At 41.1% G+C, this 22,589-nt stretch overlaps 1 protein-coding gene across 3 annotated transcripts; it reads right to left on the bottom strand.

Annotated features, from left to right (window-relative positions):
* Positions 1–6,282: 6,282 nt before the first annotated feature.
* COMMD5 (COMM domain containing 5) lies at positions 6,283–22,583 on the bottom strand. 3 transcript variants are annotated; one of them, XR_006016039.1, is made up of 8 exons: positions 22,441–22,583; positions 20,219–20,379; positions 19,080–19,108; positions 15,241–15,291; positions 11,077–11,172; positions 9,297–9,372; positions 8,333–8,515; positions 6,689–6,804 (listed from the first exon to the last, which is right to left on the bottom strand). XR_006016039.1 is itself a non-coding variant. In XM_042027951.1 (7 exons), exons 1-7 carry the CDS (start codon positions 22,574–22,576, stop codon positions 6,703–6,705), a joined length of 651 nt encoding a protein of 216 aa, XP_041883885.1. In that variant the 5' UTR covers positions 22,577–22,583; the 3' UTR covers positions 6,283–6,702. The 3 variants fall into 3 exon arrangements, 2 of the variants coding, with proteins under 2 accessions (XP_041883885.1, XP_041883899.1); XM_042027951.1 differs by lacking the exon at positions 8,333–8,515 and having other exon boundaries at positions 6,283–6,804; XM_042027965.1 differs by lacking the exons at positions 8,333–8,515; positions 15,241–15,291 and having other exon boundaries at positions 6,283–6,804.
* Between the last annotated feature and the right edge of the window lie 6 nt (positions 22,584–22,589).

The raw sequence follows: 22,589 nt of genomic DNA, 5'->3' as shown, positions 1-22,589 counted from the left end.
GCTACCGCCCCGCGCCGGGAGCGCCCCGCGCCGCCGCCGCCGCTTATATAAAGACGGGCACGTGACGGCGGCGGCGGCGCTCATTGGGCAGCGCCCGCAGGTTGTTACAAAACCAGGCGGTTTTGTAACGCGTCGGCCTGGCCCGCGCCGAGAGGGGCTGCTCCGCTCTGGCCCCGGCTCGGCTCCTCCACCCCCTCGCATACCCCGTCCCAGCGGCGCTTCCCCCAGGGTGGGGGGGGTTTGAGCCGTGCGGAGAACCGAGGCGCTGGGCTGCGGAGAGCTGCCCACCGAGCACACCGTGCTCGGAGTTCGGTTTGACCCGCTGGTCTGCACCGGCGTCTCGGTGAGACACGGAATTCGCTCTAGGGTTCGGTGTTTTGGTACCTCCGATAATGCGAAAGAAATATCGGCTCGAAGTGATTTTGAAAACCGAGAATGCCATTTCCTGCTAGAACTGGAATAATGAAGCTTTGTAGCTACACAGTTAATCATTCTCTTTAAGGTGATCTACGTAGTAGTGAAGCTATTTTAATGTCAGGTAGTCTTCGTTTTAGAACAACTAAGGAAAACACTAGAAGCTGAATGTTGTGTTTATTTAGTTTTGCAGTGTGGCATGTTGCACAGCTCTACCTGTTCGTGCCAGATTCTAGATGAAAAGCATATGCCTTCTGATGTATCTTTGTTTTACTTAAGAACAGCTCTGTTGACCGTTTCAATCTGCACGTTCCCACCAATTCTTGTTAGATGTGAGAGTTGCACTAGTTGTGTAACTGTCTGTGCTAAATGTAGTCTAGGGAGAAAATCACCTGTGCTACTACAAAGAAGAAGCTGTTCTTCTAAAATAAGTTGTGTAATGCTTTTTGTTTGCAGCTTTATGCATATTTACTGCCACCAGAAACGTCCGCGTTATGTATACACACACTTACATTCTAAAAATATAGAGCACTTTTCACAGTGTCTTAAAATCCACTGCAGAATTTGAAATTTCTGATTATATCCTACTACTGATATAATCAGCCTCCCCATGAAGCTCAAGAGAGGGGATGAAGGAATTAATTTCCATTTTCTTACTTACAGAAGTGTCTGGACTCCCCAGCTTAGACTAGGTGAGCTAAGCAGTTATTAAGGGACAAGCCCTGTCTGTGGAGTTTGACAGGAATGGACAGGAGAAAACATGAAAGAAAGGAGAGGCAACCTGAGTTTTTCAAGACCTTGTTTATGGAGGATACTTGAGAAAATTCAGATAAACTTAGATTTAAAGTGAAAAATTAGTTTAAAACTGCTTAAAATCTGGATTTTAACCTTGAATGATACATACTTTGAATTAATAATGAGGGCTAATTTTGTGATGTTTATGTGTCCAAGTGTAGGCAACATTATGCTTATACAGAAAATCAGATATGTACCTGGAAACAGAAGCCAGCCACCAGACCATTCAATTGTTTTTGATTCCTGTGATGCGAAGACATTTTGCATCTGCCAAAAATTTGGCCCTTGTCTCTAGGGTTCTTGAATCTCTAAAAAAAAGAAAGAAAAAGTTTAACATCTAACTGTTGTTCTCAAGCAAACCCTTTAATTAGAAAAATAATGGAATAACCACTGGTTTCAGTACTTCTTTCTGCCATCACTTAAATCAGACTACAATCCAAAGTACGGCACAGCCTGCCAGCAAGTAATCCAAAGAAAGGTGGGACAACAGAAGCACTTAAAATTTCAGTTAAGTATGCTTCAGAAGAGTTAGAAAGAATGAGCATTTGTGCTCAGGAGTGTGGAGTTTTCCCTCCAGGCTCCAGCTTGCTAACATAGACTTCTTGTTTTCCAAACTTCCATGCAAGAAAAATCTCATGCTATAAAAGAACAAACCCTTAAGAAAAAAGAAGAAATAGTTGTCTCTATTGTAAAACTATAGTCTCAGCAACCCCTCAGTGTGTTATTTTATAACCATTGTCCTGAAAACCACTATGAGTCAAAGCCTATTCAAGCGAGGGAAAGTGACATAACCACTGGTTACCAGTAGCAATGCAGTGACAATCTCTCTATCAGAGATACGCCACCAGTATTTACATAGTTACATAGCAGACACTTAAAGAGAAAAGTCATGATATAAAGGGAGGGTTTCTAGCAGCACATGAATTCAAGATAGGGAAGGGGAATAGATTTATCATAGGAAATGCAATCAGCAGTTGTGCTCTGAAAGGAACTTTCACAGTTCCTATTCTCAGTGTATGAAAGCATCTGCAGGGCTGGCTGGCAGTCTGAGCGCTCCGGACTGAAAGGAGTCTCAAAAAAGCACTGGGAAATGCACTTCTGGGAATTCTCTTACACATGGCTGAAATGTTTCAAGGGAAAAGAGCAGCTGTGTGTATGAACTACTCCCCATGGTGGGAGCTGTGTGCTTAGGAGAGTTCAGAACATAGACCTTTATCCCAAGCCTGCAAATAGTTAAAACCTTATGACAGATGGCCCATGGGCAGCAACTCTGACTTTTTAGGGGAGAAACCAGCTGGCTCCGCCTCTCCTAGTTCCTGGTATGCGTGGTGTTTGGTAAATGTTAGTACTTGGTGGGGTGTGACAGGTACAGAGTGAGCCATAGAATCACTAACAGCAAAATACTTTAAAGCCAAGATGCTGATTTACTGTTTGCTAGAAGTCAAACAACTACTAAATATTTGATTCTGACATCAGGCCTGGCTCTGCAAAGACTTTTTTAGCTAAAACAGCTGTGTGAATTGATCATACATAATCTAGATATGCAGGGGTGTTTTTATATAACGCATCCTGAAAGCATAGAGTTTTCATACATTCATACATATATTCATGGCTTTGGAGCAGCAGTAGGTCATGAGGTGTACTTGATTAGAAGGCAAAAGAAAAAAGAAAAAGGCAAAAAGGCACCCTCCTGCCTACCTGCATTGTTCATGAGATCAAGAATGGATTTATCCTTTACATATACAGAAAAAGTTAAAGTGAGGAGGTGACTCACTCTGAAAAAGCACATCTCCCTTGTATGATTTTTCTGCAAAGGGAGGATTAATTTCTTCCTTTTAATGACAATGAGCACAATACTGATCTTCTTCCAGCAGTTAATGGCTGGCATAACAGGCAGCATGAGAGCATGACTACATTCTTCAGCCTTCTTCTGGATCTGTAAACTGCATCAGGCTCTGAGACCACAAAAGCCACCAATAAATCTGCTTCTTTCCTCTCTCAAACATAACTAACCCAAGTGTGAAATTCCAAACCACCAGTCACACTGACAGAGCTCCTTCTCTAGTGGAAGAAGGGATGTGAAAAGTCACATCACAAATACAGCCACAGATGGCTTTTTATTTCCATGTGCTCTGCACGTGCTGTAATAGTCCATAGCAAGAACAGATTTGGACTGATGGCCCATGCAGTTGAGGTAACTAAAAAAAACCACCAAGCAGGAGGCCTGACCATTGTGTCAGGAAGCTGCACTAACTTATGCATAGGGAACAAGAGGAGAAGACACGTGCATTCTTCTGTGCTATTTTGCCACTGAACCTCTGAATGACTTTTGGCAAGTATCCTTACCTCTTCTTTTGCATTCTGCCTATGGTGACTACTCCTTCATGTACTGGGCATCCTTGCTATCATACACACATGATTTCCACTGAGGAACAATCAAGTGCAAGTTCTATTTTAAATCTGTTTAAAATTAATTAATCTTGAAAGAAAAGGCATAATGTTCTGTCCCCAACAAAGGAAATTAAAGAAAAGTTGTAATGCAGAAGTTTATGTTCATATGCCATGGTTAGAAAATCACTACAATTAGACACAAATACATGATTCAGTTTAAATAAATGCAAGGCACCAATAGAGAGAGCAACATGATCACGGGGGTTTGTTTTTCAAGGAAAAATACCAACAGAGCCTGCAAAAGGTCCTTGTTACCTACTGGTCCATGAACTGTGTAATAAGAAAAAACCCCAGTGCCCTTCCCACACAAACCCCTGCCTGCCTAATTGATGACTGACTAGTGATCAGCTTGACAAGACCTCAGGACTGACAAAGCAAGCATCCCACTCAGGCTGTATCTCTCACTGCATGATACTGGAAGGGGGATTCACAATGCGCCCTTGAAGCATAACCAAACCAACAGTGACTTGGATAAAATGATTTCGGTTCAGCCATATCCAGATTCTTAGAAGGTTGCTTTTGTTCTGCATTGGAATGAAAGGGCTAGAGTCAGAAATTCAGTGAAATTCCAGAGTATTTTGGTTGTGAAGGAAGAAGATATTTCAACATAGAACAAATATTTAACAAGTAATTCACTATGAATTCTGAAAAACCTAACAATATTTTGAAGACTCTTATTTTAGCAAAAGCGAGGAACTATCCACTGTGTACTCCCACTAGCCATTTTGGCGACAACTTTTGCTTTACTAATTTGTCAGGAGGAAAGGCCAAATTAATTCTTAAGTACAGAGGAATGAACACCCCAAGTTTTCAAGCACCTCTCAGCATACATGGTAAACCTCCAATTACAGTAAGCTGCTGCCTAATGTGTGGCAAGACAAACTCGAGACTAAGTAGTCCAGAGAACATGATAAATCTGGTCAGGAAGCCTTTCCATTTCTGGAGAACATGAGCAATTGTTGTTACAGAACCACCAAATGAATATATTTTATCTGGAAGGTATTTCTGGATTCCTCTGCTCTGACAGTAAAAAACAACTTTGCAAATGCCTTGAGCAACAGGTCATTTTACCTCCAGTCAGCAGAATTCCCTTTGTCTGAAAAGACTTCACTTAGGCTCAGTGAGATACATTTCCAGTTTGCAACCATGTAAACCTAAACATTCCGAAGGGAAATGTAAAAAGGCACACAAGGATGTATGTTTTGTTTCACAGCCTGTGATAACGTAATTCCAGAAGGAAGATGAACAAGCTTCATAGAAGAATTAATGCAGTCTACAGTCCACTTGGAAGTTAATAGACTAAGATGCAGTATGGATCAAAGCTGGAAGCTATTGATGAGTCTGCTACAAAGCAAATGGAACAGGAAGCTTTTGAACAGTTTGAAATCCTGGCTGATGGTTTATTGGAAACTGCAGGACACATTCTTGCACAGGTTTTAAAAGCTTTCTGGACCACAGCTATTCAGCAATCTTTAGATTGGTATGGACTGCTGTCAAAGAAGTCTCCTCTTAAAAAGTATGATGAGTAAGTCTTACTATGATTGTTGTGATTTTTAAAATCCAAAAGGCAAGTCATCCTTTCCTACACAAACATCTGTGGGAGTGTAAAAGACGTCCTTAATCCACAATTTTAATTTCAGTAGTTTTCTGCAAGGAGTAAGGAAGACAAAGGCAAGTTCTACAATCATGAAAACATGAAAGAGAAGTATGGGTGGTACTACTGTGATAGAAAACCTGCAATTAGCTGGAAAAAAACAATGCTTAACAGTGGCAGTGGCATGTGCTTTCCAAAGTATGTCTGACTTTAGATGAGTTCTAGAGCCCAGAGCCTGCTGTCTTTGGGCAATTGCTCACGGCCTCCCTGTCTTTGCTGCTGGAGAAAATTCATTCAGGCAAGGATTGAGGAATTCATCCTTTCTTGGCAAAGCTCTTAGGGACATACATGTGGTCCCACAGCATTTAAACGAGACTTGAAACATGTTTCACATTAAGCAGTCCTTCCAAGGTAAACTCATGGGCCAAACGACTAACAGACTACCCCGGTACAAACGGAGGGACCTATAATGACCATCCAGTCCAACTGCCTGAGCAATTCAGGGAACTTCAGCCTGTGCTTGACTGCTTTCTCGACCTGGGGGCTTGGATATCCTCATACCTCTGACTTGTGTCCCAGAGGCTGTAGGCAGCCCCTTCATGCTGGGGTCTGGCCTGCACGACTGATGAGCTGTAGTGGGTTACAAGATCACTGCCTCTTGCTGCTCACCATCACTGCAGGCCAGAGGCTTCTGCCTAGTCATGTCAGCTAAATTCATGGAATCAAACACACAGGCAACACATGAAACAAGAGGCAGGCATTTCCAGTTACAAAACTATGAGCTCACGGCTATTCAGCCCATTCTGATCAACCAGATAAAGACATAGATCTCACCTTTCCACTGCTGTAATTCCATGGAATTAGTCCTGGAAGCTCAGATGGTACTTCTTTCTTGATCCACAGACTTCCAAATTTCTTCCAAATCAGCCTTTAAATATCCAGAGCTAAACCACAGTCACTTAGTAAGAAACAAGGCAACAATTTAATGCAAAACTCAAGAATATATTTGTCATACTAGAAGGCAGGAGTGGGTTTGTTATTTTATTTTTTATTTGAAATATTGCAGAACTTTCTTATGATACATACACATTGATGGGGCTTCCGGTAGCACACTTTCAAAAAAAATTAGAGTTATGAATCATAATCAGAAATAAATGACTCTTACATCTATTAAGAAGTTATTTAAAAAACGTTTTGATGAATCATGCAAAAATGCTCACAAACAGTATTATACTTTTTCATAGATATATGTTTTGCTTTTCCTAAGTCTTACAGAAAGAGCTTGTGCTTTTAACACTTGAATTGAAAAAAAAAAAAAATTACAGCAGACATCATAAATGCCACATTGAAGTTCATAGAGGCAAAGTGGTGATGGTCCCCTGTTTTGGCATTCACAAAACATGCTGACGGTTTCAGATCTCTTCCATAAACTCCCAATTTAAAAGTGTTCAGTCTTGGATCTTCAGTATGCTCCTCTTCTCCAAATCATTCATTTCCTTCAGTATAAGGGCAACATTGTATCTCAGTTCTTGAAACTTTGCAACTGGCAACTGAAACAGAGTATTCAGGTTAGAAAACACAAGACATCTCAAGAACCTTGACTAGGGCATGCCTGTGGCAAGCGAACATTCCGCAGTGTAAGGCCAATCTCTCCTAAAATACTTTTTTTTTCTTTTTTTCCAGACTTAAGACAAAGGATTTGAGGTTAAAAAAATTCAGTTAATCCACGTGGAAAAGGAAAGTGGGGAAAAACAGAACACCTACATGGTACATTTTCTGTACTGCCTGATGAGAGAAAGGAAATACTCAAGGATGTAAACTGAGAGCTGCTTTGGTGATGTAAAAGTCATGGACCGGAAGGAAAGACATCTGGAAGGTCATGGAGACTACAGAATTCTCAAGCAACAAATTAAAGATACTCTGCTTGTCCAAACTTGCAAAAGAAAGGAATGGAGACTTGAGGCAAGAGACTTGACAGCAACCTCAAAAGCAAAGGGCACTGGGCACTACATGTGGAAGGCAAAAGATTTTGGGTTAATCATATAAAGCTTTTTCAGCTGTGCAGGAGACTCATGGGCTCTCCTTTACCATTTCAAGCCTGAGAAGCCAAGCGGATGGAAATCTTATCTGTGAAGGCAGACCCCCAGCCGAGTGCAGGCACAGACTGGTGACACAGACTGGTGACATCAGTGCAGTGCACAAACACGTGCTCACACAAGTGTCCAGTACAGTCTGGCTGGTCCCATGCTGTCTGCACAGCACTGCCTAACTTACTCCTTTGACTGCACTGAAGACAGCAGTTCTTTTGGCAGAGACCCTTGTCATCCTTCTGCCCACTGTAGCACAGATACCAATTCTATGAGAGGAATCCAACATCTGATTTGCATTTTCCACATACATCAGAAATGCATAAAAAGGCACCATGTCCTTTTCACTTTTGACATATATACAAGACTCAAAATGCTGCAATTCCCACTGCTTTTGAAAAAATCTTCAGTCAGATGTCACACTGATTAAAATACCAAATGGAGACCGAAGAATGTAACTTCTCCCTATGCTATACACATTTTAAAACTGTTCACAACAGAAATATTTTCTGGACTTACCATCTTACATAAGCCCTGTTAGTTAGCAGGACATTCTGAACGTGTTCAAATAAAGGAAAACTGAAGAGCTGAGGACTATATTTACTTGCATATTACAACCAAAACACAAAGAGCTACTAAACTGTGGTAGACCACTCATGAGATATAGAAATCCTGTTTGCAGTCACATCCTTGGCATTCAGATCCAAGCAGCAGCACCAGCAAAGAGCTGATTCTAAGAGAAGCACGTTGTCTGCTATCAGATATCTGCACTCCTGTGTGCGCTGGACAAACACATCTCCACTGCCGAATAACAAAGGGTCTTCCACAGATTCACAACAACAACAACAACAAAAACCCCTAAAATCAAACCAAAACAGTCAGAAACAATGGCATCAAGACCAACACTTGACATTATATGCCAGGAAATAAAGTGGCAAATCTAAACAGTGAAGAATATAAACTAGGTTTTATTCTCACAAGTGAAACTTACCCTGTTGTAAAGGGTTAACCTGAAGTCCATGGCATCATTTAAGTTCCATGGAAGTCCTCAAATACAGCGTATGGGATGCTCTGAGCTGGACTGTCAGAGGGGTAAATTTCATCTCCTGTGACGTGACACCCTCAGCAGTTTGCAATGTAGCACAGAATTTATGCCTTCCTCAACAGATGCTTTCTTGCAAAACAATTTAACATTAAAATCAGTCCACCTCTTTCAACACACAGGGCTTTGGTGCTTCTTCCAGACTACTACTAATGAGAGAACTGAAGCCAAAATCTGTACAGAGTTCAAATGTAACAATGCCTGCTGTGCACTGAATTCCTGTATGCACCACCATGTTATATATAGAACAAATAGCATTCCTTTTCAAAGGTTAAAATTATGGAAGAGTTTATGCCATCTTCTGGCAAGCCTTTAGGTACAGTGTCATAAATACCGCCACTGACTAATCCTGTAACAAGCAAAGAGGTTGTTTTTACTTTCTAGTGCCAGAACAGTTCTGAAGAAAAAGAATAAAACTACCTCTGCCACAGAAAAGAATGTCACCGTTCTCTGCCAAATGCAGGAGGTTTAGAAGTGTATCATACATTATATAAACTACCCCAGTAATTTTCCTGCCCTCAAGAGCCACCATCAGGTCTGAAGGTTACAGTTCATAACAACCCCATAACTTTTAATCAAACCAGATATTATGTAACGCTGCTTTCCAGTAATTAATGTTCTTCTAATAAATTGCAGTTCAGCAGAACATGTGTAGGAACAAGGTATGAAATTATTTTGATTGGTATTACATTAAATATTTTATGTGGCTACACTGAACATGAAGGATTCCAAAGCAAACCAACCAATGGTAACACATTTTCTACAAAAGCTTTAGTATTTCAAGTAATAATTAAACTCTCTAAATAAAACTTCAAGTGGTTTCCTTGCTATTTATTATGGCAATCAGACTTACTTCAAAGCGATGAGCTGTCCCATCTGAAAGCTTCATCATCATCAGAATGGATGGCTGGAGTGCACGGGCCAGTGAACTGAAATTATTTACATCATTAGTATTACAGCAGTAGACATCAGCAGTGTGATGAGTACAGCATTGCACATTAACAATTTTAGATGTTCATGGAGGCTTTACACAGAACATGAGTAATTTCAGTCACAGAGTCTAGCTAGAAACTCATGAACACAAGAGTTCTGTCCAATTTACCTCAGTATTGAGACTTAACATTTAGTTAATAGTTTAATAACTGCAAGTTTAGGAGCACTTTCATTTTTGTATAATTGCTTTACTGGAACTATGATAGGGATAAGAGCTGACCAAGTACTGCCAAAAATAATGCATAGCTCTCTTTTGCAGTTCATCATGCTGCATTAATCATTTCCATCCATTCACACGTCCAACTGCCACCTCATTTGGGGAATCAACCTCTTCCAGGCTTCATCCTAAATTCGTGTGTTATTTTATTTGATGACCCAAAGAAGGGAAATGAGTCATTCTTGTGCAGCTTCCATCAACTGATGTTGCCAAAGCCTGCTCAGGTACAGACAGGCACTACAGCCCAAAGCCCAAAGCTGCCATACCTCCCTGCAGAGGCTGTTGCTGGATGATATACAAGAAATCCCAGTGGGAAGATTAACTGAAAACAAAACTAAAAGGAAGGAAAACAAAAAAAGGGTAATGTATTGCTTCTGTGTTGCTTGGAAAACAAATCATAGGATCTACTTTCAGCTCGCAAGCACTGTGCCTGAGGATGTTTACCTGGACATTTTGCTCTCTTATCAGTACAGATTCTTTTTCTACAGAGTAATACCTGTGTGGTGTTACAGCACAGCTCATCAGAAAGTCACCTGAACTAGTAGCTTGTGGCCATTCCAATTTTCTCTGAGGAGCCTTTTTTCTTGATTTCAGGAAGACAATCCCTGATTAGCTATGGGCCTCTCAACTCTGGCAACAAAGAGACTGCACTCTCTCCCAGATGCAGGTATTCAGACACGCAACATGAAGTCACTGATGCTAACAATTTACACTACTAACAAAGACTGGATAATCTAATTTCTTTCAGCTTGGTCTGTCTTGGTTAGAACTAGACAGAGACCAAACAGCACAGTCAACAGGTTTCTGTTTCCTTCTGGCTCTAGACAAAGATCCATCCCCCAGATGCCTCTGCTGTGGCAGATGGTAAGAAGCTGTTCACTGCAGGCACAGGCAGAATGATCTCAAAGGGTTTTACTCCTGTTTTGTGAAAGAAACTAGGAGGTAGTTCAATGACCAGTTACATAACTATGGCAGTGTAAAGGTGCTGTCCTGAAACCTCTTTGTAGAAGCAGAATACAAGAGATGGAAAATCATTTAATATGTGCAACAAATGATGGTCTGCTTGAGAAGTTGAATAGATGAATACCCTCCCCTGTTCCAGTGAAACTAAGAGCTTGCCTAGCTGCTTGAGGCTCCGTCTGACTAATTTATGCCATCATCGCTAGGACCTGTGGATTTGTACCAGCTCCATTAAGTTTTAAAATGAGAGACTCAAACTTTGAGTGAAATATTACCAGCAGTAAAGCATATATACACTAACTTCTACACTGTTCAGAAAATTCCACCTGTATCTTACTGTTTAATGCTATATGGCAATCCCTAATAGCAAGCCCCATTTTGACCCCACTAAAATTTTTAAGCAGCACAAGAAATCAGTTTAATCTTAGGTAATTTCAGAGATGTGCATGATCCTCTTTTATACCTTGTGGATATAGCTACATCCACTCTCCACTTGAAGTCCCGGATACTTGGTAGCCGACTTCTTTGTGTCAGAGCTGTGCCTTCAGAAGTGGGACGCCTAAAGAGTGAATAGGAAATAGGAGACTGGAATGTAAATTCATAAAAGAAGAAACAATCTAAAGAGAAAACAGGATTCCTCGGCACAAACCTGTCCAGAACTTGTTTCTCTCCTACATTTGTCCTCACTTAGGTCTGAACAAGTGGAGATTTTGTGGATTTAAGACAGCTGTGCTCAGATTATCCCCTTTTTCTATGCTTAACTATGGTCCATGTTGAAAAAAGAGACCAAGTGACTGTGTAATTCTAGTAAACTGATGTCACTATAAAGTTTAGTAAGTCATTGTGGTGGCTGGCATACCTATTATTTCAATTATATGCAACTGTGAGGCAAAGAAAGGCACCTGCAAATGTATCTTTACCTTCATGCAAATCCAACAGAAACAAGCAAGCAGAGATAAGACAGATGACTTAGGCAAAACAGTTGCATAAGGTCACTGTCCTTCTTCAGCAAAAACCATCTAGCACTGGCAAGCAGCAATGTTTAAAACATAATATTAGTGTATTGAGTGTATTTTGAAGCACAATTAAAAAACCCCACAGCGGTTCTTGTTAATCCAACATAATTTACAAACTCTAAGTTCCTTACATAATGTTCATTGCGAACCCCAGCACAACCTTCAAGATTTTGCCTAGTCTAATGTGTAAGAAGCCAAGCACTTCATTTGTTACTCATATTGCAGGAAAAATCAGGCTGATCAAGCCCTAGTTTATTTCTGTGCAGAAATATAGTTAACAGCAATTAAACTTCAGATGGTTGACAATCTTTAAAATTTTAACAGCATCCTAAGTTCTGGATAACTAAACAAGATAAATCTGATACAAATACATAATAACCATTCGTTTTTAGATATATATGCAGAAATAATTTCAGAACAAGGTCACTGAGCTGGGCCATTCAGGAGCTGGACCTCTGGACTTTGTGTTACCTTTTTTTTTCTTTCCTTGCTAAGCATCCCATGTCCCTGTAAGTTATTTACGGTACATTTCAAGGCTACTCCTGTACTTCCACTAAGGGCAGGATAAGAAACATTACATCCTTTATCCATGGTGCTAGGCATAATCTAATTACAGACTTTACATCAGAAAGGAATCCTCTCTGAACAAATCAAGCACTGTAGGAATGGCAGTCTAACATCACTACTCAGACTCTTGTGTGCAAGTTAGCTGGTGCCTTTACAAACTGCCCAAGAAGATTAATGATCCGATAAGGTACACAGGACTGACAGGCTGAGATCCTCCAGTAGTCCTGTATGTCGCAAAGGTGATATAAGAAAGAATTTATCTCTTTGGTGGGGGGGGGGGGGGGGGGGGGGGGGGCGTCAGAAGTGACACACATTCCTAATAGCGTGGTAAAGGAATGAGCAAAAAAAGTAGATCAGCTGGTTCTTACTCACTGTCAACTCCTGGATATGAAGTAGGTCATCACAGCTGGGTGCAGCCATGAGGAGCAGGAGTCTAGAACAGTCATTAGCAGGATTAAACAATAAGAACAGGCCTTTCCCTCAGTGGAGAGCTGCTGCCAGACTATTGCTTAATTTGGAGACTCCCTAAAAATAGCCACACTGCTACTGTTTCCTTAAGACATGCTAACTCCCATCAATGGAAGTCAGTCCATTCAGTGCAGCACCAGCACTCCAGGGGAATAAAGGAGTTTTAAAAACAGAAAGATGCTGTACATAGCAGTGGTGGGAAAGGTCAGAAATGGTGACCTCCCAAACAGAGGGGAAGCTTCTGAATATTGTTGAAAGATGGCATTTCTGTGGTCAAACACAAAGCTTTACTTCTGGTCAGGACTACACTTCTGTACCATTCTCCCAGGAAGAGTCACAGCTTCTAAAGCTTAGTTTATGCTTCTATCAGGACCTTCCCAGCTTGGACAAGATCACAATGGGAACTGCAAGAATCCTGCAAAGATGACAGAATATGCATAGTGACCAACATGCATACAGAAATTACACAGGCTGCTAATCAAGCCATTGGTTTCTGAAAGGAATAGCAAAATGGGGCAGAAAAGACTCAACGAATCTTACATCCAAAACCTACAGACTATAATTACATTTTGTAAACACTCTGTGCCAGCAGCTGCAATATACTGTCAGCACACTGTGCAGAAGGCAGAAGTCAGAACAAGTAAAAGACCATGGATTGGGTAGAGACCATCCTAGAGACCATTCAAGCTATGGTGGAAAGGATGATACGCCTGGTGACAAGAACATCACCTGCTAAAGGATGCAACAGAAGAGCACTCGAAAATGAAAGATTAGAGAATTTGGAGCAGCAGCTGATCTAACAGTATCAAAACTAAAGACAAGTTCTGGATGATTCCCTATGCACATAACAAGATATGCCTAGCAGGCCACTGAACTGGAAGGATGAACAAACCGCTATGTGTGAAATGCTGACAAATGGCACACAGAATGTACCCTCCTGGTAGAAGGTAAAGCTACACTATTAGAAAAAAAAAAGCAGTGCATTTATTATAAACATTCAGAAAGGAAGTTAGTGTTATCCTTTCCCTTAAAAAACAGTTTTAATTTCATGTACTTATTTGATGGTGTCAATGTGGCAAGTTTTTCTTTCAGTCTACATAGCTTGATGGAACTGTGGGGACACAAATACAAATGCCAAATACTTCAGAGCTGTTGTTGAGTGAACAGAACTCCAAAAATAAGATAAGATGCCAAGAAAAGTATTAAAAATGTATTTTTCTGGACTATCTAGCTCATACTGAATTACTGAATTTTTGATCACATGCTAATGCATCTCTTACCATCACAAACATATATATTTACAACTCAATACGCATATGTATGATTCAGTGTTACATTTAGGATTGTAGAAGCAGATCTGCCTGAAAATCAAACCTGAGGTGTTCTTCACTGGTCTCAAAACACAGAGCAAGATTACACTGGATAATCACAGCTTTCAAAATGAGAAAAAGCTAAATTTTCCAGCATCGTGATTTCACAGTAGAAAACAGACAATCATGCATGCTTCAAATTACATCTAAATTTATCTTCTTTCTCTACTGCAAACAATATTTCCACTTTGCAACCATGAATTTTGCATCTTAACACCTATAATTCAAACAGAAGAGCAAAGAAAGGATGAGAAGACTGAATTTATTTTTACTCCAAGAACCTTTAGCTGTAAGCCAAGATCTTAATCAAAGAAATGAAAAATATTTTTAACTTTCGTAGCAGCACTCAGACTCTTGAGGGTAACTGAAGTACCACAACTATGATTATCAGGATTCCATGCAGAGAATCTGAAGCAGCATTGGGTTAGTGACGTTACATGCTGAGTGACCTCAAGTTTCAAGAAAGAAAATTGGAATCACAGAGTGTCCTGAAGGGGCCCACAATGATCATCAGAGTCCAACTCCTGGTCCTGCACAAGTTTTGCATATTCAAAATGTTCAAGAAATTTCTAGAGGTAGAATAGGCTAAATATGGTTGAGCAGAGAAACTTCTAGAAAAAGGGAATCTCAAGAATGGACAAAAGAGATAGGCTGTTCAAAAAGTTCTCGATTTAGAACTTCCTCTAGAGTTACTGAGAAATAAAAAGTGAATTACAGCAGGCAGAGCACTTGATATCTCATATGTGTTGTCATCAAGTCACCCAGTGAGAATTCCCAACTGAAATGTACATTAAGACTTGATGAAATGCTATCTGAGAAAGCTGCCATGAACCAGAGCACGTAAAGGACTGATATAGCCTGCCTCTCAACAAAGCAAGTCTTTCACTTTTGCTCTAATTTGCAATGATAATGATGGCAAAAATGAGTAATTCCGCACTGCATCTTTCATCTGTAGGTATTGATCCACCTCACAGTCTATAGAACATTATAAATACTGATGAACACAGAAAAACTGAAAATTGGCAAGAAAGCTACTTAATGCATGTACTGCCATGCATGATGGACATCATACTGTGCTGAATCAAGATAACGGGATAAGTCTTCTTCTCATTAATTTGGAAAATATTGCTGTTCCTTCAATACACCAAGGATTTGTGTCAGCAGACCTCTGTGCAGCCCTGCTATCTGCACAATGAAGACACTAACCTGTTACCAAAGACTACACTAGAAAAGTCCACAACGAAATCTTCTGGTATTCTGAAAGAGAAGAGCAAGACAAAACAATTAGGTTTCTTTGTAACCACAGTTATATGGCCTTATCTGAAAAAACCTTAAATCTATTACAGGACACAAAAGATGTGTCAACATTTTCCATCTTCCATTGCTTAAAATTGCCAGCTCTTATGCAAGCACTTCAGTATTGATTCAGTCAGTGCTCTCAAAAGGACGACCTATGTTTATATATCAGGAATCCTAAAAACTGTATTACATCCTCCTGTCCTACCTCGTATTGGCAACAGTATATTTCAAAAGAACCCAGTATTTGCTTAACTCCTCTTAGTAAAGTCAAGAAAAATTTTACTGATGGCTCTGATATGTGTAGAATGTAGGCCAGCAATGCATGCCTTCAAAAATCCCAAACTTACACGTTTCATTTCACTTTCACCTCAAGTGTATTGAAGACAGAAGGAATTACCCCCTCAAAATTCAGAGGCCCTTGTAGCCAAGACTACTTACAAAAGGAGCATACATGGGGACTGGTTGAATAGACTAACATACTCCATCCACCCTTACACCTCTCCACTCCTTCACCATTCCTCTGACACTGCTGTTGCCTTACAAACAAGCTGCTGCTGATTTTCAGTTCAATAGATCAGGCTGTGAATTGCAAAGACCACAGAACAAACACTATCCATTCAGCTGCCTTTGCCACAGGGACAGTAACCTCCTACAGAGAGGCAGGTTGGACAAGTGGGAGAAGTCACTACTGCTACTGCCACAGTTAAATCCAGCACTCACCATGAATCAGTGCCCACAGACATCACTCACCAGTGGCTTGAGACACACAGCAGTGTATCGAAGAAAAATCAAAGCAAACACGGAAGTTATCTGTCCTAAAGAGCTTACAGTGTCTAACGACCAGAGAAAAAACAACTCATCAACTCACACAGTGGGAAGATGAAACAGCAGTTACTTCAGCTTGAATTCATAAAGGAAGAAACGGGATTAAACCACATTTTTAAATGGTGCTTGGATAAAAAGGAATTAATTTTAGCAAGCACTAGAACAGTGCTTTTTTGGCTGTAAGAGTCTGTCTTTCAGAAGAGACAAGACTATTTCTGCAAACATTACTTATACTTTCCATGCAAGTGTATCATTTAACCCATCTGACGCTGACTGGATATCCTGTCTATGTAGTGGAATAGCTGGAGAGAGGGGGCTGTAATATGATTATGATGATATCTATCACAATACTTGCTTGACCCAAGAGCAAGTGTTACTAAAACAGAAGCATTAACACTACCTTTGAGTTTGCCATATTTTTGCAGTGCAGTCAACAACCTTGCTGAAAATTCTGTTCCTGGCTCAAGCAGCACACATGAGGCCAGTCACACACGACACAGATGATAGAATATGGCACAGTTCAGCCTGAACTACAGATGGCAATCACTTTTCAATAGAACATTCTGAGGAAGGGACTCAAAGGGCAAGAAATGTGTGATGATGTTTCAATCCCATGTTATTGGCCTGAGTCATAAGGTTATTTAATAACCTGTGAGGGGAGGGAAAAAAAAAGCACCCACAAGTTAGTGTGAATTTATTCCCACTGGCTCAGCCACTCAGGCTAAGAAATAGGGAACTGCAACTCTTTTAAACCAGTAATATTGATCTATCCAATCAGAAGGGGGCATGTATTCCAGCCTCTCTCTTCATCAAAACTAGAAGCCAAGATCAGGTATCTCACCAGAAAATTGAGAATTACAAGATATTACATGGGCAGAACTAGCTCAAGCTTCAGATTCACTGAAAGAAACAAAACAGAATGCAAGAATTGAAAAAAAAAAAGATTACATGGCACAGAGCTCAAGCTTTTTAAAAGAAGACAGAAAAAAAAGAGGGATATAGGACCTTTTTTTGCCTTAAAAGGCAAAACATCTGCTCAAACACTGGATGCCAATAATGCCAAGACACCACTGTTCAACCAATGTCATGCTCTTCATGCAGTTGATCACAGGATGGCCACTCCAGCAGTGTGTCTGAATGTAATTAGTAAGTGCTTTGAAAACAAGCAAGCATTTAATCTCCAAACTCAAGCCCATTGGGAAACGTAGGAAATGACATTTCCCAGAGGAACTGAAGATGCTAAAGGTGCTACCGAATTTCTAAGTATCACAGCTTGAGAGTAGAATAAGCTATTTAGTCTTCTAAAAGTTTAGCCACAAGGTGAAGAGAGATACTCACAGGAAGTAAGACCGTCAGAGATGGAAGTTAGGAAGAGTCCCAATACTGTGAGAATACTGGAAGCATAGCAGCAATTAGCAGCACACAAAACACTCAAGTCTGCAAGCAACACAAATGCAGTTACCTAACTACTGCTGCTGTCACCCATTGCAGGACAATAAAATAAAAAGATTTATCAAGACATAAAAGATATAAAAAAAGATCATCCAGACTGAAAAGTGTCTGAGTAAAATGTATGAATAAACCATTAAGTGAGAAAAAAAACCCCAAACACAACTACAAAAGCGTAAGTCATTAAAGTGTGGTCAAATGACAAGGACAGGGACCTGGGTGTCTCCACTTCTAGACACAGCCAGCCCAGACAGTGACCTCTGACACTCCTATACCAACTTTCTCCACTGCTTGGAAGAGGAATATTCACCCAGCCCCAGAGAACTTGGCATGGAGCTTTTAGTATTCTTTGTTATTCTGTAATCAAAGTTGGCACATTCTGTGTGCACCTCAAAAAACACTGGGTGAAAAGCAATTAATCAGTTTCTTACTGACCTACTTTAACCTGGGTGTGAACTCCATGACATGCCACAGGCGGCAGCTTGCACTTGAGCTCCCAAGACAAAAGGCAGGCCTAACTCCAGCACTGAGCTGCAGACAAAACTGTATCAACTTGCAAGGAAACTTTCACGTTGGCTCAAATGACACCTTTCACTGATTACACCTCGATTACATGTCTAAATCTGCAGTTTTAGTTTGCCTGAAGTTGCTCATAAAGTAAATTATGCTTATGACTTGACTGCTTATGAGAAGAAAGCCAATGTACAGGTAAACAGACAAATAAGGATGAAAAATGATGGCATTAGAAACACACCTATTTCTCCTAGGTAGCAATCAGAATGTTAAAGAAATGTGCGGAAACAGTGTTTTAAAATAATTAAATTGGTGCAAAGGTTTCTCCACAGAAGAAAACATCTACTGCCGTTATTCTCTCATTGCTACTGAATAGAGAAATAAGGCAAAACCTATAAACATTATTAGCATCTGATATCTAGCTTTTAGGATATGATCCCTTTAGAGATACTCATGGAAGACTGACATAAATTTTGGCAAAGGCTGTAACAAATGTCATGATTTCTTGGGAAATGGGCAGGAGAAATCAGAGCTGAACATGGTGGTAGAGTTTCATGAGTGTTAAATCATTGACCTTTCAAAGAAGGAAAGAAGTAGGGCAGTTCTTAGCTTCTGAAATGCTACCACTGTCTTACCAAACACCTCAAAAAATATTGCAGGGCAAGGTGGGGATGGTAGAGAGAAAGTCACTCATATTTGCATAACCTACATTACAGACTAAATTAGACCATTCTCCCCAGCATGTGAAATAAACTACTCATGCTCAGTTCTAAATCAAGTCTTACACAACACCTGTTTTTTTCCTCTGGCTTTACGTGACGTTTGGCAACAGATGCGTTATGTGGTATTTACAGGTAATTTTTTGTACACAACTTTTTTTGTGTAAAAAAGTTAATTTGGGGAAGCAGTTACATAAAAGCCATGAGAAAACAAACATTAAAATGTGTAAACGGGCATACCCAAGCTCCTTCAGGTCTTCCTTAAAAACCTAAAAAGAGAAGGAAGACGAAAGTTTACATGATATAGCCTTAAATGATCATTTTTTACCTTCTGAATCTATACTGGTTACTTATTTGGTATCTCTCCCCAAAAATTTTAGTCTCAAGTGCCAGTAGTTTTGAAATGACTGGTGATATATTGAAAAGAATTTTCAGAAGTGCTCAATCAAATTGTGATTTAAAGACCTAAATACCTTGGAAGCCTTTATTTTTCAAAACATCTCTGCCACTTCTTTTATGCAGCTATTCAGAAAAATTTTTCTTTTAGAGTAACTATGTGCCCTTATTCTCAGATACATTTTGCAGTTACTTGTTTAAACTATGACAACAAAAAGGAAATGGCAAAAGATAAGGTCTGAATATCAAAGGCATACTTCAACTATGTTTCCTGCAATATGGGAGCTTCCCCAATATGCCTGGGTAAATATGAAGCTGTATCTTAAACAAGAGCTACTGGAATCCCAAAAGTGCTTCACTCACATAAAAATAAAATGAGAAAAGAAAAAAAGTAAGGTAAAGGAACATGAAAAATTAAGAAAATAGCCATGAATAGGGGATAGAGATTGGGAACATGGCAGGTGTGTACATATTCACACCAAACATCTACAGCATAAGCAGAAATTGCACTTTCTTCCAAATTCCACTATATTGTTCTGGCCATAAGACCTTCCTTCCTCTATGGTGGAAATATGAACAAAGGGAGGCAAACAAATATGAGAAATTACAAGCGTGGACAAAAATGAGTGGTATGTGTGAACACCCAGAATGAGTGCTGATGCCTACGAAACAACATTTTGCTATGATTTCTTTGGCGGCTTTAATTTATGAGTGAAAACAAACATGCACAGTAAACATGTTGAAGCAGAAATAGATACAGGAATCATTTTCCTAAAGCTTAAATATTTTTTCAAAAAGCTCACTCTAAGTCTTCCCAACAAGTGAAATAATAAATTCCAGATTTTTAAGTTTCTTCCAACAACCTTAACTTGGAGTACCATTTTTTTGTGCAGCTTCCCACCCTGGCAAATGAGATTTAGATGGTGACTTGTGTCTGACACAGCTTTTACTTTATCAGGGTTCCAAATACTCCCAGAACTTACTTCTTGTTTGAAAGTTGATAAGGGGAGTCTCAATGCTTCTCGGAGGAGGGTGTACATGCCAGAAATAAGGAAAGCAAGTTGCTCTTCTGAGAGATTAGCACTTTCTGCAATCAGCTTGACAGATTCCTTGCAGTCTTTTCCTTCCAGTGCATTAACAGTGACTGTGAATAAGAAAGCAAAGCAAGATCCTTAATTTACTCAGCTGTGTAGCTCTTGATTTTGATGGTCAAAGGTGCCTCGAGAAAATTCTCACCACAGGGAGAAGCCTCACAGACAAAAATGAAATCAATCATTGAGACAGTTTAGCAGAGCCTGCAATAACACTGGCTGGATAACCCTCAGATAATGTTATATGCAGTTTTTACATCATGGACTGAGCAGGCATATGAACCTGCATCTCATTTTTTACATTAGTCATTGTTTAGCAATAGAGTAACAGCAACAGCTTCAAAAAATGAACTTGGTGCAAGTGCAAGAGTGTTGAAATCCATCACATCTTCAAAGATTACAAAACCTTCAGAGGAAAAACTGCTGCCCTGCAAACTGTGAGTCACAGGCCAGCAAGAGCAGACAGTGATGGGAGACTTGTGCCAGCTCTGCATAACCTGGAGGGAGGCTGTGTCCACCCACTCCAGGGGGATCTGCACTGGGGTCACTACCCTGGCTCCAGGCAGTTTGAAGGACTGTGTGCCCCCACTACGGTAGGAAGCATTTATTGCACACCCAAAAGCAGGTGGTAATTTACATCAAAGTTGAACCCAGACAGTCAGGCTTCCTGGCACTGATAAAGCTTTTCAGTCTCTGCATCCCTGCACTAGGACAGCAAATATGTATTTAATGTGTATTTACTTCTGTCCAAAATGCCTCTGCCTATACACAGCTTTATTATTTCAAGTATTACAAGGAACCCCGGAATACATTGCTCTGTTTCTGCTACTGTGCAGCAACACTTTTAGAGACAAAGCAGCTACCAGATGTTTTGAGTCCTTCAAACCAAAAAGAAAATCCCTGACAGGATGTTAGCTGAGAGAACATGTCAGGGTCACACCATGCTGGGCAGCAGCTACCCTCCTCTCAGCTGATCACCAGCAAGCTGTGCTTTCGCTCTGCTAATCAACCCTTCCATTATTCCATTATTGTTTTACATACACAGTTGAGTAAATTAGGGTAACTCTTGATTTTGATGGTCAAAGGTGCCTTGAGAAAATTCTCACCACAGGGAGAAGCCTCACAGATAAAAATGAAATAAATCATTGTCAATCTTTCACCTTCAACCTCAGTAGGACACCTGCAGCTTGCGGTTGCTGCATTGTCTCCTGCACGTAATGCAGATGCCCACGGGGTCTCTGACTGCCACACACAACCTGACAGTGACTGGGCTGCTCGCTCTGGGACAGAGGGATGAGACAGGAATGACTTTAACAGCACTCAGCTGAGTTCGGGGGCCACCCACAGCTGCAGAACTCCGTTCCTCATTATCACAGATTTCACAGAATTGTAGAATACAACGAAGCAAGCCCCTCATTTTATTTAAAGCTCAGCTCTAGCTTCCTGTCGGGAAAGGCAATGGGAAGTGTCCCAAGAAGCTGTGGCCTTTCAGCTGCAGCCCCTCAGCTGTCACAGAATCACAGAATGTTCTGAGTTGTAATGGACCCAGAAGGATCATCGAGTCCAACTCAGCCCTGCACAGGACACCCCAAGAATCCCACCATGTGCCTGAGAGCATTGTCCCAACACTCCTTGAATTCTGTCAGGCTGGTCCTGCGACCACTTTCCTGGGGAGCCTGTTCCAGTGCCCAATCACCCTCTAGGGGAAGAATCTTTTCCCGATACCTAACCTGAAGTGCCCTGACACAGCATTATGCTGTTCTCTCGTGTCCTGTCACTAGTCACCAGAGAGGACATCAGTGTCTGTCTCTCCGCAGCCTCTCGTGAGGAATTTCTAGCCAGCTATGAGGTCTCCCTTCAGTCTCCTCTTCTCCAGGCTGAACAGACCAAGTGACCTCAGTCCATATGGCTTCCTTTCTAGGCCTTACACCACATTAATTGCTCTCCTTTGGAAGTTCTCCAGTAGTTGTCGTTGCCTTCCCGCTAGGATCCACGGCTTCCTGAACGCGGCCCCTGCCCATGGGCTCTGGCTGGGAACCCCCCGCGTCCCTGTGTGGAGGTAGCGGGGCCCTTCCGCGCCGGGACGGCGCCTCGCGGCCCCGCACGGTCCCTACCTTTGAGGAGTCGCCGGAAGGTCTCCTTGCCCACGTCCTGCACACCCCGGGCCATGGCGTCCACCTCGGCCGGCACGCGCGGGCCCAGGAACCCGCCGCCGCCCTCGCCCAGCCCGTGTGCCGCCCCGGCCGCCATGGCCGCGCCGCCC

Source organism: Corvus kubaryi, unplaced genomic scaffold (assembly GCF_017639235.1).
Source record: "Corvus kubaryi isolate FWS band 111438036 unplaced genomic scaffold, C.kubaryi_AGA036_p1.0 130, whole genome shotgun sequence".
Lineage (NCBI taxonomy): Eukaryota > Metazoa > Chordata > Aves > Passeriformes > Corvidae > Corvus > Corvus kubaryi.
Note: the sequence above shows the minus strand (reverse complement) of the source record. Positions and strands in the feature narration are given on the sequence as shown.